Source organism: Manis javanica, chromosome 8, assembly GCF_040802235.1.
Source record: "Manis javanica isolate MJ-LG chromosome 8, MJ_LKY, whole genome shotgun sequence".
NCBI classification, from domain to species: Eukaryota; Metazoa; Chordata; class Mammalia; order Pholidota; family Manidae; genus Manis; species Manis javanica.
Genome location: NC_133163.1, coordinates 91,203,536 through 91,219,749, shown reverse-complemented (window position 1 = coordinate 91,219,749; position 16,214 = coordinate 91,203,536). Strand labels below are relative to the sequence as shown.

At 39.3% G+C, this 16,214-nt stretch overlaps 1 protein-coding gene across 3 annotated transcripts in view; it reads left to right on the top strand.

Annotated features, from left to right (window-relative positions):
• INO80 (INO80 complex ATPase subunit) overlaps window positions 1–16,214 on the top strand; it is a 147,514-nt gene that overhangs the window by 93,347 nt on the left and 37,953 nt on the right. For all 3 annotated transcript variants that reach the window (XM_073211654.1, XM_073211655.1, XM_037018901.2), the window contains exons 26-27: window positions 2,620–2,845; window positions 6,965–7,092. In XM_073211654.1, the coding sequence (XP_073067755.1) occupies window positions 2,620–2,845; window positions 6,965–7,092 (354 nt within the window). The remainder of the gene's footprint in view (window positions 1–2,619; window positions 2,846–6,964; window positions 7,093–16,214) is intronic.

Genomic DNA, 16,214 nt, shown 5'->3' with positions numbered 1-16,214 from the left:
TAGAACTGGTGGATGCTGTCTAAGAGCTGACTTGGAAAGCACAGTTTAAGCAGAAATTGACTTAATTGCCTCCTTTTGTATCTCATGAGTTCACTGCTTACGTACTTACAATATGACATTCTATGATTCTGCATGTATCTTGATCCAGGGCTCCTGCCAAAGAAGCTTATCAAAACATTAAAAAATATTCCACTAGGAGCTGTGCCTTGCAAACCTCCCAGCTTTCAATCCTAGATTTGGACGGAGATCAGCAAAATGAAATTGGAAAATAGGTGAAAGTTTACAACTGAAAGAAGTTGTTTTGTTTTTGAACTATAGGAGTGCCTAGAAATGAGTTCTAGGCAGGAAAAACATTTTTCTCTTGTCACTGTTCTTCCCCTATCCTTCATGCAGTTTCTAGCTTTTGATTTTTCATCTTGAGAGGACCAGAGACTTTATATATAACTCCAGTATAAGTTCTTCTTTTCCACAGAATAAACAAAGAAAAAAATCAGAGCAGTTATCTTTGAGTATAAAAATTGGTCAGTATGAGTCTATCATAAGAAAAGATTAAGTGTGCTTTACTCATGCAAGACGGTTCATGTTTGAGATGCATAGAACTGGTCATACTACTATAGTCCAGACCAGACCATTGCTTCTTAAACCATTTTTATGACAGTATATAGCCACCTTTGATGGTGAGGTTCTGGGACTCATACCTTATATGGTAGATGTCAGCTCTAGTCTAGTATCTACTGGGCTACTGTCAGAACAAGCCACAGCAGGGAGAAACCCAGTTTTTATCCATCTGCTCTGTATTTCGGTTTTTATATGCCTGTGCACAGCCTCTAGTAGGAAAAATGAGTTAACTTGGAGGCAAGAGAGCAAACTACTTTCGGTGGTAAAGGTGATAAGAAATTACCAAAACCTGCTCCTGGTACTGTGTAGGTAAACATGTTTGTATGTGAGTCTGCCTGGGTTTTGGAGCTCCTGGGGCCCAGCTTGCTGTGACCCTCTGTAGCTTTGCATCTGGACCGTAGATGGCACTGCTCTCTAACAAACTCAGTTCAGCTGCAAGTCAGAGTAGTGGAATCTGTGGTTATTCGTAAATGGTGCTCTTTTTCTGGTTTTGGTATCCTCTACTCCCCAGCAAGAGGCACCTGCAGCCCTGTAGTCAGCAAGCTGTTAATGTACCCCAGGCAGTATTTCTCAAGGCATGGCCTGAGATGCAGGGATACTCTCAAAAACCTAGATCAATATCTGCATTTGAGGTAAGTTCCTAAGAAAGTTCTTAGGCATACCAAAACTTGACAACCATTGCCTTAAAAATGGGCATGAAAATGGAAAAGTTAATAGCAAGATAGATATTCCTAAATGTCTAACTTCCAAGAAATAACAGAAACAATAGACTTAACTAGGAACAGCAGGGTTTTATTTTCAGATATCTCCCAACACCTCTGCCCTTTCTCCTTATAGCCATCTACCCTATCTCTTGGTTTAGCTCCAAGGTTGTTCTGAACAAGGTACTGCTTATAATGGGACTTAAGCATTTTTACCAACCTGGGCTTGCAGATAGCCACAGCCTCCAAATTTATTTTTATTAAAGTATTGATATATAATCTTATGAAGGTTTCATGTGAACAACATTATGGTTTCAACATTCACCCATATTGTCAAGTACTTACCCCCCCACCATTGTAGTCACTATCCATCAGCATAGTAAGATAATGTAGAGTCACAGCTTGTCTTCTCCATGCTGTACTGCCTTCCCTGTGACCCACCTATATTGTGATTATGAGCTATAGTGCCCCTTAATTCCCTTCTCCCTCCCCACCCATCCTCCCCAACCCTCCCCTTTGGTAACCACTAGTCCCTTCTTGGAGTCCGTGAGTCTGCTGCATAGCTTCCAGATTTTAACTAAAAGTAACTCAAGCTCCTTGTCAAATGATTTGACAGATTGTATCAGAGTACACAGCTGCTTAATAGAGTGGGACACCCAGATTGCTAAAGGAGGATAAAGCCTAAGTTTCTAAATTGGCAGGAGCTTTCTATTCCATTGGGGGGAAGTTTTTGAGTGTTGTACCTTGTGGTGAGGTAAGAATCTGTGTATGGCCTCTGCCCTAGCCAAGAAATGAATCTACTACTCTTTAGCAGTTGCTTTCTTTACCCCCATAGAGCTTTGCCATAGATGTGTTAAAGATAGTTTTAAATGTACCGGGCAAGTACTTTTTAGTTCTTTAATGATGACTGACTAGCTCCAGTTCCCTTTGCCTCACCATCCTGTGTATAGCTAAAAGAATTCTACTGAAAGCACTACCTAGCATGAAGGGAGGTGGCAGACTGATCATATATATATACATCTGTGATAGCATTATTCCTGACCTAGTATTCCAGTTTGTCCGCACACTCAAGCACTCTTTGGATCCTTAGTTTGTTGCAGGCTCATGTAAGAGGTTGGGCTTTTACCTGGGAAAGCTCACTATGTCGGTTATTAGGAACAGCTTAATTTGTCAGAACGGGGAAGTTAAAATCACTAGCCTTAAGAATTACCCACATTGGTCTGATTTCAAAGTTGAGGTTCAGAAGGCTTCATGAATATGAAGTGTGAAAGAATCATCTCGTACGAATTTTTCACTGCAGGTCACTGCAATGCCATTGGATTCTTACTGCAATGACCCAAGTGCAGAACATGAGCAACGAGTGCTGAAGGAAGGAGGGAGTCTAGCAGCCAAGCAGTGTTTGTTGAATGGGGCCCCTGAACTGGCGGCACACTGGCTAAATCGGCGATCTCAGTTCTTCCCGGAGCCAACTGGAGGACTGTGTAGCATCAGGCCTCAGAATGGCTGGTCTTTCATCAGGATTCCAGGTGAGTCTTACATTCTTTTGGGATATGTTCCTAGCTTTGGCAAGGGACCAGAGAGTATACTCCATGTGGCTGTTTTAGGTATTTGGAATTCAGAGTTCTTTGGGGTTTCTGTTTCCTTTTGTCCTTGGTAACTTACAAGTAAGAATACAGATAAGAATACTTAAGTAATTTGTGACTTGAGAGAGAAGTGTATTTTTTATTTGTTGCTTAAGTATTCTCCTTTGGCAAGCTTATTGCTGAGAAAAGAATGCCTGTCTTTAAAAGGGGAAGGAGGTGGGGGTGCGTGGCATAGAAATAAACTTGGTCAGAAAGCTCCAGGTCGGGTGAGTGCAGCTGTCTTGTGCCATTGCCAATGGAATGAATGAGAATGTCGTCACTCATAGAAAGACCCATCTAAGTAGCATAAACAGTGTCCTGCACGAAGCACTAGAGATCTGAATGATAACCAAAAGAAAAACAGTATGTTTTGTGCCAAAATACTAGCAGATTCCCAGACCTCCTAGGGTCAAGGTCAAGGGTTGAAAGGAAACTGGGTTTTCATCTTTGCTTTAATGAGACTACTTTTAAGGAAACCAAACACAGGGTTCATAAGCTTATGTTCTTTGCTTTTACACCTGCTGGCAAGCTGGAGTGGTAACTTAACTACTGTGTTATTTTGGGTTGTGCAAAATCTCTGATACTTCGATTATGTTCATTCCAGGTTTAGTGTTAACTTTTTGTCAAGTGTTAAGGGACTTTGGTCAACCTGATAGTAACTTCAGGGTGCTTTGAACTGGAAGATGCCATTATGCATATATAAGAGCAATATTATTTATATATGGCCTCATAGCTGATTTAGAACACATGAAAGCAGTGAGTGAAGGTATATTGTTGGAAAGCAAAAGGAAAGCTCAAGTGTAAAAAAAGCAGGCCTTAGTAGTAGTAGAAGGAATAAAGGAATAAAATCTAGCAGGCATGGAGGCCACGAATCCCAGGCAGAAGATGAGCACAGGTATTGAAAGAAGCAAGACACCTTACTTCTTCTCTCCCTTCTTCATTCTAGCTCCTAAATTTCCAGTACAGGAGTAGAAGGCTTATTGCTGGCTCTGTGGGAATCTCTTGTGGCTTTTCCTGTTCTTTGAAAGAAAAATGGGCCTTGTTTAAATAGCAGGAAGTGTCTGAGTTCTTTTTGCATCGATAAAAAGCAACAGCCTCACTGGCTGTTTACTGTGAGAACCAACCAGCTCCTCACTGACCCCATTGTACTTTGTAGACTGGCTGGTGCAGGGCAGTGAGGGGTTGGGGTGGGGGTGTCACTGGAATCTGCTTTTTATCCCTCTTTCCTCTATACTTGCTTTTATATTTTCTGTTTCCTGGGGAAGGGTTAGTTCCATCATACTGCTTGAGAGACTGACCAAAGTCTAGATTGCACACACCTTGAATGCGTCTCCATGTTTTACCAGGAAAAAGATCTACAATCCCTGCATAAGTCTCCTGTCCTTGGAAAAAGGAGATAATTTCATGTTATCCTAATTTTACTGCCATGGGATATATTCATTTTGTCTCTGAGCAGGATTTTATACTGCAATCAGTAAGAACTTGTATCTAAGTAAAACTGTAAGATTGTACCATAGGATTGTAGGGAATATTGTAAGAAAGTAGGATAGGTCTGGTCAGCATTTTCTGAGCTCCTTTTTTACAGAAAGAGCTGGGCATGGGTTTGACTTGGCAGAATCAGTTTAATTTCTGGAGAATTTCTCTCTTCTTGGTTCTAAGCCCTGCTTAGCAACAGGTGGTGTGCTCTTGTCCAGTGCAACTTTGGTATCTACTGAAAATTGGGGTAATGGATGCCAGGCCCAGAAGTATACAGAGCCTACACACCAGTGTATGCAGAGAAAGAAAACCTGGTTTTTTGGGTTTTTTTTGCATACCTTCCTAAGGACAAATCCTGGAGGCTGACTTCCTCTGTCTAGCATGCTCACCAGAGAAGCAGAAATACTGTTGATTGCTTAAAGTGTTTGAAGATTATTGCTGAAGTCTTTCTTCTTAGGCCTTTTTCTTCAGGGCAATCCAAAGAAATCCATTCCATCCACTTTCACCTTCCTCACCTACACATTAACAAGCTAACAACAGGTACTATGTAGTGCTTCTTTCAGGCGCATCACAGGTCTATCCCTGTAAGTATACATACATCTTCATCTCTGAGCTTTCTTAATCTTAGCATCAGTTCATGCATTCTGATTAACAATGTAAAGTAGATGTTGGAAGCAGGAATGTGTGAAAACCATCACATCATGATTTTTAGATAAAGCTTTTCAAAATTCAGATACGAGACATATTTGTATATGCTTAAATGTTTGCGTTGAGGGAGTATCTATGAATGGAGAGAGAAGATACGCAGGCTGTAGAAATCTGATGAGCTTAGCTTGCCCACTCTCAGTGAGTGACTGAAAAATATATGGGCTTCTTTTTTTTCTTACCTTCCTGTGCTTTTAATGAGAAAAGAAAGAAACTTACTGTCTAAAGTTGGTTGGTAGCTCTGTGGGGGATGTTTAGGAGCTATTAAAATTGAGGGACCCCAGGGAATCCAATTAAAGTAGAAGGGTAATTGTGACAAGAAGAAAACCTTGAAGTTGTTATGAAAGCGTTGCTGCCTGATCAGACTTGGAATTTATACAGGCCTCCTTGTCTGGTGCCAGGGAGAGGACTTAGCAGTTGATTCTGTCCCAGCTGCAGTCATTTGATTGTGTTGGTAAGGAGACCAACAAAAAGAAGAGCATTTCAATAATCTAAACAGGACCAAACAAAGAGGCTGAACAAAGGTGTGTGCCACAGCATCAGGGAGGGGGTGGTAAAGGGAGAGATGTGGCCTGGCAGCGTTCCGAAGGTGGGAAAAGGCAGGCTGCAGTGCAGAGAAGTAAATAAACATCAGGACCTGTGGCTTTGTAGCAAAAACAGAGGGGCTGATGATTTGTTATGGTGCTGTCAGCACATCCGTTCTTCTTCAGTTTATACAATAATTGTACACTTGGCAAATACTGGCAAACACAGAGAAATAACTGTTGAGAACTATTGGATTCCTCTCAGTAAGCCTTTGCAGTTCAGGGGGAAAAAACCATAGGTTCAAACCCTGAAACCGAGATAAGACAGTATGTTTTTCTAACAATTTTCTTTTTTACTTTTAGCCATCTGTTATCTATGTAATATCTCTAGCCTTTCCCTTTTTGTGTCCCATAGCTACTTCCCTATATACTTTTAAATCTCCCAGTCCCTTAAACCTCATCTCTCCCCTTCTTAATAGCAGCAGTTGTTCAGGGCATGTTTATGGACCAGTCTGGAAACAGGAAACTCTGCTTCCTGAAATATGATGGGAGTTGAATGATACTGAATGGATAGGATGAAAAATTGTGAGTTAATTCTGGCTGAAATGCCTTTTTTTTTTTTAATGGAAAGAGAAAGGAGAAAGCACAAGTAAAAGCAGCTTCCATTTCACAGAAACCCATAGTCAGTCTTTCTGAGAAGCTGAACAAGCCTACGCCTTTATTAAATTACTGTTTAGGATAATGACATTTACCAGCCAGCCTGTTTGAAATCGTCCAGGAGAGAGAGTTTTGTTTTTTTAAAAAAGGCAAGAGTGGGTATGTTTATTTGCATTTCTTGATGTTTAAGTGGCTCCAGGGATAGGCAGGAACAGTCCTTGTTACTCTGCATTCTCATGTTTTCAGGAGGCAAACCATTTAACCACAGAACCAAGAGAAACAGGTATCTAGAGATAGGATGAACAAAGAAAAAACAGATTTCTTAGATTACATACAGCAAATATGATGTGGACATCACTCTTAGGTGTCTGTGTGTGCCTTCTATCCACTGTGTAAGGATGTACAGCAAGGAAGCTTTCAAACGCTTTAGCTGCTGTCTGATGGGGAACTGTCAGTTGGAAGGGAACCTATACCTCCCTCTTTCAGGGTATTTCTTCCTGGATCATGATTTAACAGGGTGGACTTATTTCTCTATAGAATTTCCTTTCATGATGACAAGCATCCTAACTGTAGTAATTTTGGCTGCATACAGCTTTGCAGTGAGTGATTTTGCTACTTCAGTTAAATACAGTTTTGCCCTCCCTGCTTTTCTTCTCCCTAGGCAAGGAGAGCCTCATCACTGACAGTGGAAAGCTGTATGCCCTTGATGTCCTGCTGACTCGACTCAAGTCTCAAGGACATAGGGTCCTTATCTACTCCCAGATGACCAGGATGATAGACCTGCTGGAGGTAGGAGAAGGAACCTTGGCGGATCTAGGACACCTTGACTTGCAGGAATGCTTAATAGGAACCCCAGACTCATATTTTTGTGAGTTTACTGTCTATAAAGGGAGAAAAAGCAGCTCCTGGCAGATGTGAGAGTATGCAAAGAACTTTTGTCTCTCTCCCTATACCTATGAAGTAGAGCACCACCTACTCCCCTCCTTTACTATGGAAGAAATTCCCTAATTTTAAAGTAGATCAGAGCCTAGGAATTTCTTGAAAAGTCCTCTGAAATTCTGTGTGGAAAACAAGATTTGGGATTAGTTCTTCATATAAAAAACCCAAGAGCAGCTATTCAACCTGAGTTAATGTAGTGGTTCTCAACTTGAGAGTCTCCTGGGGGAGCTTTAACAAATACTGATGTCTGGTCCCATCCCCAGAGATTCTTATTTAATAAGTTTTGATGAAGCCTAGTCATCAGGATATTTAAAAGCTCCTGAGGCGATTCTATTATCCAGAGTTGACAACCACTGGATTACCGTGAAAGATACAGCCGTGGGTAAGGTTTACAGCATTCATCCTGGTGCAGGGCAGCCTTGCTACTTTAGTTCCTTTTATGTTGATGTTCTCACTACTTTCTCGTTGTTTGAGTAGTGAGTGGCATATTACTTGAGGGAAAGGAAGTCATGGATATAGAAACAGAGTGAAAGTGAGGACAGATAGTCAAAAATGACCAGAGTAATAATTCTTTAGTACAAGAAAGTTGGAAAGCTACTGAGAGACTAAAGCACCTGGATGTCAGTAGGGTGTAAATATTCTCATGTTTTTTCATAAGCTTTATAAATCTAAGGCTACATAGTCTAACCCTGCTACTCAAAGAAGGAGTTGGTAATAAATAAATGAAATTGGACCATGATTAGTCCTATCTAGGAATGAGGGAGTAGAGATTGTATCAGTACAGCAGGAATTGAAGGGTAGTAATAGGGAAGAATTTAGGTTCTGTGGGAGCCAAGGTTGGCTTGCTAAATTATGCAGTGAGTTTATCTAAATTCAGTGGTGGACTCTTTTTAATAATCAGCAACCTGTTTTATCAAGAGACATTACAAATGATATTCAAGGTCAATGTAATCACTAAGTCTTATGTTTAATATAATGTTTATCCCCTTGAATGCTATTCACAGGCTAAACTTTCTAATTTGTGTTATGAATAGGTCACCTCTTTCTAACTAATAGAAAAATGCTTATAAGTGACTATAAAAGAGGTAATTAAGCCATTGTCTTTGATGTAAATCTTGATTATGTTAAAGATCCTAATAGCAGTAATTCAAAATAAAAGGACTACTTACATGTTTAACATTGTTCAGACCAAATGATGCAACAGTCGACACTGTTCAGTGGGATTCTAATAAGTACACTTGCTTTGTCTGGAAGAGTCAGGGAATTACAGATGAAGTAGTGATTTGCAATGCTCAGAATTATAGAAAAAGGTAGTATTCTAAGGATTTTGTTAGGGAAGTGATATTTCTTTTCCAAGGCTGTATCAGTACATTATAGAGCCTTAAAAGTTTGTTCATATTAAGGGGAAGTTCCTAAGGGAAACTGGATGAGCCACCAACATAGAACCAATTCTGGTAGATGAAGGTGAGTCTGTGTGGTTTAAGTCTGATACAGTCCTACATTTTAGTTCCTTATTCTGTATATTGCATACTTCTATGTAATTATAAGCAAATACTCATAAATATTACCAAAAGTAATAATTCAAAGTGTGATAATGAATTTTGTTCAGGATGAATGCTGTAAACCTTAACCCATCCAGGGTTATTTCCTATCTCTCTTGAATCCATCAGATCTTATGGAGGGGTGGGGTGATGTGGACTTTGTAAGTAGGCTTAGTAAACGTGGCAGCTGGAGAATCTTCTCTAAATGTAATTGCATCTCTCTATGGGGAATTCTAAATTAGGGAAAAGAGATTTAAAACCTGAATTCCACAAGTGCTAACATTCCTTAGCCATATGTATAACACTCATCTAGGATGCTAAAGCCAGAAATTATTGCAGCTGGTTTGTATGTTTTACAGAGAAACTAAAATGAAACCATTCTCTGGTTTCCTTAATGCTATGCTATTCTTTTTCCTTCAACATTAAATTTCCTGAAAGTTCATTTTTGTATCTACTTATTATTATTTACTTGAACTGTATTCTAGGAGGTTAGCTCTCATAAAGTTAGTTTAAAGCCTACCATGTTTATTATATGTCTGATCATTTAGTGAAGCATAAATGTATTGGGAATCTTGGGTAGTGCAGAATTAGGTCTACATCTCTTTACCTTCTCAAAAAGTTTTCAGTCACTTTTGTAACGGGAGCTTTCACTGTAAACAGTCACTGGAGCCATGTTTCAGGTTTAAAACATGACCTGGTGCCTGAACCCTACAGATAATGTTATAGAAAGATGCTTCTGTATAGATGCTTTTCCTTGAGTACACATGACCTTTTCTTTAAAAAAAAAAAAAAAAAAAAAACCTTGACCCTCGCCTTGCTTTTCATTCTTAAGATGTTGTGTTTGTTTATGTTTTGGATTTTAAAAAACATTTTTTCAGGATTCTCTTTTTCCCTTGACGTCTTGTACCCTGTGTATCAAAGAGGGAAAGAAAGTTACCAGTAGAATAGGAGCTAGAAACTCAAGGTGGCATTGAAGCTCCATTGTATAACTTGTAGAGCATGCAGCATCTCTTGCATCCAACAGCCTTTTGGAGTTTTTCTTTTCCTTAACATTGACTATCTGTTTGTCTGTTTCTGGGATTCAGAAGAACTAAAAGACAGTAAAAATTCACATACATGGTTGGGTTTTCATTTTGTGAGAAATACTAGTTTTGAGTGCTTAGTATTTGCTCAGTATTTTCTAAAAGTGATTGACAGCGTCTTTCTCTTAGGCAAAGATATGGCTTTAATTTAAATTTCTTGTGAATATGTCAAATGTTTTATCAAAAAGAAGACTTGCTTAATTTTCAGGGCCAGTAATTTTTAGGGTGCCATGGGCAGAAGTTAAGGACATAAATAGGGGAGGATATAGTAGATCACTGAATGTTATGTTGTTGATTTACTTCATGTTAGCTGAGTCTCCTGTTACGTCTTGACTGGTGGAGGTACTGTGGAAACAGACATGGCCCCTCTGCAGTTGTGATGGTGGTGTCAGCTGATACCAGACAAAACTTTTCCTACCACCACCATTTTTACCCTAGTTTGGGACACCTCCTGCCCCTTATTATTGTGTGGTAGTTGCAGAGAGCTTTTAACTTACTACAGATGACTTACATTATCTCTCCATCATCTCTTTTGAGGTTCATTCCTGTTAAATCAAACAGTTGGGTCTGTAGTTTAAGAAAATAAACTTAAGTATTTTCTATGCAGTGCGAAAGTACTTGGAAGGGGTCAGCCAGTGCTGTATGGAATACGATAAAAGTACTGAAAACCAGACAAATCTGAACTGCACCAATATATGAAAATAGTGCAATGCAAAATTTAATCCAGATAATCCATAGCTAATGACATCTGAGATACTGGCAAGTGTTACTTGCCAAGTCAGCAAGTACCTGCTGATGAAGGATTCACCTGAACAGACATTATATCATTTATGAGCTAGCTGGCTTCTCTTAGAACTCCAAGTTACCTTTGGGAGCTGTGATCCTGAATATACTGGGAAGCTGGGGAATCTAAAACTACTTTATGGAGTGAAAAGCAAATTGGAATTGCTGTTAACTAGCTTTTTTTTTTTTTTTTTTAATTTTATCAAATGTACATCACAGTGGTTCAAGAGTCCCCCTTCTCCTGCTGCCCCCAACCCTGGTCACTCCTCTCCCCCTTGGGAGTCACTTCTCAGTGTCTGTGAGCCTAATGCTGTATTAACTAGCATTTTTATTAGATCATAGGAATGATAGGAAAAAATGCGTCAGCTTACAACCACTCTATTTATTCTATTTAGTTTATTTCTTTTTCATGCCACCTGTGAGCGAGGCATTGTGCAAGGCAGATGTAAATATCAATTAAATGTGGTCTTTGACTTCAAAGACTGTATCTAGTGAAGGGTATGTATCACACACACACACAATTATGAAGTATACTCTGACAACTGATGCCAAAAATGAAGCATAAACATAGTTGACAATAGCAAGACGGATCCATTTATTACTAAATGGGTCCCTTAAGGAAGGCTTCACATAGAAAGTGACATCTGAACTAAACTTCAGTAAATTTCAACCATCAAGGGAGTAAGTCCGTGGAGAGGAAATCCCGGGGCAAAATACCTCTAAAAACTAAAATCAGTCAAAGGGAAAAATAAAGTTTAAAATCCATTTATTGCTTACAAACTGCAGTCTGGGCCCTTTTCTCTTTCCTATTCCACGGAAGCAAAACCGGCCCTCCTTTCTCCTCTCGGGTACAGATAAGCCCTCTGTTGCCCAGGTAATTACCCATTGATATGGCGATGAACTTCTCTCCACCCCTGAGGAATGATGCAAATGCACTAAAGCCATACTTCTTTCCACCTATAAACATCTATTAATATGCAGATGTACTGAAGCCAGGCAAGATATTCTGGAAATATTACAGTTTTACCCACAAAGGGCAAGGGCATTCTTTACTAAGGAAGCTAGATGTAGAAAAGCACAGAGATGGGAAGGTACAAGATTTTGGAGGAGAGCAGTTCCATGTGACTGGAGCTTATGGTATAGTAGAAAAGAGAATAACACAAGTAGGGTGGAGGCAGATTATAGTAGACCTACACACAAGATTGGTGATGCTTGGGTCTTACTCCAGAGGGCTTGTTTTAGAAAGGGGGAGAATGACTGCCTAACTGGGCTGTGTTACTTGCCAAGTCAGCAGCTTGTAATTTGCTTGGACAACAGAGGTTGTAATAAATATTAAGAGGAGCCTTACTTTTTGATGGTGATATACCTCAGAGACAGAAAGGAGCATGTTCAAGAAAATATAGTTATACCAGTTCTTCAGATTTGTGGATTATACTGAGTCTTTCCTCCAAATTGTTTTATGAAAGTAAAATTGGGTTAAAATGAGTATCAGAGACAACTTTGAAATAAAAAAAAAAATACTCAGAATGGAAGGTTCTTGTTAGGGATATATAAACATTTGCCTTTTTCAAGTGCTCAGTTACCCTTCTTTATGACGATGATAGATGGGGGTTATGGACAGAATATATTAAGAACTTTATGGGGCTTCTCCCCACGCCTTTTTTTTCCCCTAGGGATGATGAGCTTCTGTTCCATGTGGGAACAGCAGAGGGAGTAAGCCAAAGAAAGGCTCTAGAGACAGTCTTTTACTTGAGTCCCAATCCTAGCTCCATTATCGACTGTCTATATCACTTCAGAGACTTTTTAACACCTGTAAAATAGAAGTGACAGTAACACCTACCTTAAAGACTGTAGTGAGCATTAGGTAAGCAAAACCAGGTAAATTCTTACAATAGTGATTGTCACTTAGTAAATGTTCAGGAAATGATAGCCATCATCATCACTGCTACTTCAGATGAACCTAATCCTTTTGTAAGCATCTTTGGGTGTGTTAATATTTGCTTTTCTTTAGTAATCTTGAAAGGAGTGAAAGATACTTGCTGAAACTGGTACTGAGTTATGCTGATACCTCTGTTTGCATGCCACTGATCCACAACTGACCTATCTTCTCAACTTGTATTCTAAGACAGTAATTTTCAAACTGATGGGTGGGCTAGAGGATGGGAGACCTAGGTAGAGATTAAGCAGGTGGGGCTCTGGACTCCCTATCCTTCTTCATCAACCAGAATAGTAAGGCTTTTTATCTATTCCTACTATCGAGTTCCATATAAGATTTTGCTTGAAAAAAAGCATTCCAGTGTTTTAAAAATAGCATAAACATAGGTTCTACAATAGTGTTTCTCAAACTTAAATGTACTTATAACACACAGATGTTAAAATGCAAATTCTATTCACTAGATGGGGTTTGCTCCTCAATTCTGCATTTCTAACAAACTTCAGGTGTTGCTCATCTGCTGGCCAGGCTGAAAGAGCAAGTTTCTAATGGACCTTGCCCTATCTCTCCCCTGTAGTACTTATTCTCAGCTGCAGACGCAGGATATTGCAATCATCTTTGAGTTTTTTAAAAATAATTATTATTAGCACACACAATGTGGGGGGGGGGGACACGGGGAGGGCAGTATAGCACAGAGAAGACAAGCATCTTATTACGCTTATGGACACTGACTATAATGGGGTATGTGGTGGGAACTTGATAATGGGGGGAATCTAGTAACCACAATGTTGCTCATGTGATTATATATTAATGATACCAAAAAAAAAAACAAGTTCCTGCCCTCACCCCAACCTACAGACTCAGAATCTCTGGGGTGGTTCCAGGCACATGGATTTTTAATCCTGGTTGAGAATCACTACTCAAATGCCAAGAGTACATCTTGTCCATAACTCCTTTGGCTTCTTAAGTTTTAAAAATAGTATCTACTAGAACTGTAGTATAGGTCTCAAGACTTCCTCACTGTGAAAAGGCACAATTTTAATTTTATTAGTTCAATCAGTATTGGAACTTACTTTGGTTAGCAGTTACTGAGCCACAAGAATCCACATGAGAGTACTGGTATTCATATTTGTTTAATTAAAGGGATACTGAAGGAAGGGAAAAAAGATATACACTTGGCTACTCTTTATCTTTGCTGCTTTAAGTGGAGCAAAAGGGATTCTTGCTTTATAAGGTTCCAGGAAATTTAATTATATTGGTAGATCAAGTTTTCTAAGTCTTCCCTAAATAACAAATGTTTACTTGGATAAGAGATACCCTTAGTGTAATGGTTGATCTTTCTATACCATAAGCCCTCTTGAATGCACAAAAGTGGTAAGCATGACAATCCCTACAAACCACATAGTAAGTGAAAATCATCCAGCAGTGTTTTCAGACATGGGATTGAATTACAGAAAGTTCAGGGATGACTAGGAATGTTGTGCCATCTTTAAAAGATGCCTAACTTCAGGGAAGCAAGGATGGTACAACATTTGAAAATCCGTCACCATCATCCACCACATAAACAAAAAGAAAGACAAAAACCACATGATCATCTCCATAGATGCTGGAAAAGCATTTGACAAAATTCAACATCCATTCATAATAAAAACTCTCAGCAAAATGGGTATAGAAAGCAAGTACCTCAACATAATAAAGGCCATATATTATAAACCCACAGCGAACATCATACTGAACAGCAAGAAGCTGAAAGCTTTTCCTCTGAGATCGGGAGCAAGACAGGGATGCCCACTCTCCCCACTGTTATTTAACATAGTACTGGAGGTCCTAGCCATGGCAATTAGACAAAACAAAGAATACAAGGAATCCACATTGGTAAAGAAGAAGTTAAACTGTCACTATTTGCAGATGACATGATATTGTACATAAAAAATCCTACAGACTCCATTCCAAAACTACTAGAACTGATATCAGAATACAGCAAAGTTGCAGGATACAAAATTAACATATAGAAATCTGTGACTTTCCTATACACTAACAATGAACTATTAGAAAGAGAAATCAGGAAAACAATTTCATTCACAATTGCATCAGAAAGAATAAAATACCTAGGAATAAACCTAACCAAGGAAGTGAAAGACTTATACCCTGAAATCTACAAGATACTCTTAAGAGAAATTAAAGAGGACACTAACAAATGGAAACTCATCCCATGCTCTTGGCTAGAAAGAAATAATATCATCAAAATGGCCATCCTGCCCAAAGCAATATACAGATTTGATGCAATCCCTATCAAATTACCAATAACATTCTTCAACAAACTGGAACAAATAGTTCAAAAAATGCATATGGAAACACCAAAGACCTTGAATAGCCAAAGCAGTCCTGAGAAAGAAGAATAAAGTGGGGGGGATCTCACTCCCCAACTTCAATCTCTACTACAAAGCCACAGTAATCAAGACAATTTGGTACCGGGACAAGAACAGAGCCACAGACCAGTGGAACAGATTAGAGACTCCAGACATTAACCCAAACATATATGGTCAATTAATATTTGAGAAAGGAGCCATGGACATACAATGGGGAAATGACAGTCTCTTCAACAGATGGTGCTAGTAAAACTGGACAGCTACATGGAAGAGAATGAAACTGGATCCCTGTCTACCCCCATACACAAAAGTAAATTCGAAATGGATCAAAGACCTGAATGTAAGTCATGAAACCATAAAACTCTTAGAAAAAAACACAGGCAGAAATCTCTTGGACATAAACATTAGCAACTTCTTCATGAACATATCTCCTCAGGCAAGGAAAACAAAAGCAAACATGAACAAGTGGGACTGTATCAAGCTGAAAAGCTTCTGTACAGCAAAAGACACCATCAATAGAACAAAAAGGCACCCTACAGTATGGGAGAATATATTCGTAAATGACAGATCCAATAAAGAGTTGACATCCAAAATATATAAAGAGCTCACGCACCTCAACAAACAAAAAGCAAATAATCCAGTTAAAAAATGGGCAGAGGAACTGAACAGACAGTTCTCCAAAAAAGAAATACAGATGGCCAACAGACACATGAAAAGATGCTCCACATCGCTAATTATCAGAGAAATGCAAATTAAAACTACAATGAGGTATCACCTCGCACCAGTAAGGATGGCTGCCATCCAAAAGACAAACAACAACAAATGTTGGCGAGGTTGTGGAGAAAGGGGAACCCTCCTACACTGCTGGTGGGAATGTAAATTAGTTCAACCATTGTGGAAAGCAGTATGGAGGTTCATCAAAATGCTCAAAACAGACTTACCATTTGACCCAGGAATTCCACTCCTAGGAATTTACCCTAAGAACGCAGCAATCAAGTTTCAGAAAGACAGATGCACCCCCCATGTTTATCACAGCACTATTTACTATAGCCAAGAATTGGAAGCAACCTAAATGTCCATCAGTAGATGAATGGATGAAGAAGATGTGGTACATATACACAATGGAATACTACTCAGCCATAAGAAGAGGGCAGATCCTACCATTTGCAGCAACATGGATGAAGCTGGAGGGTATTATGCTCAGTGAAATAAGCCAGGCGGAGAAAGAGAAATACCAAATGATTTCACTCATCTGTGGAGTATA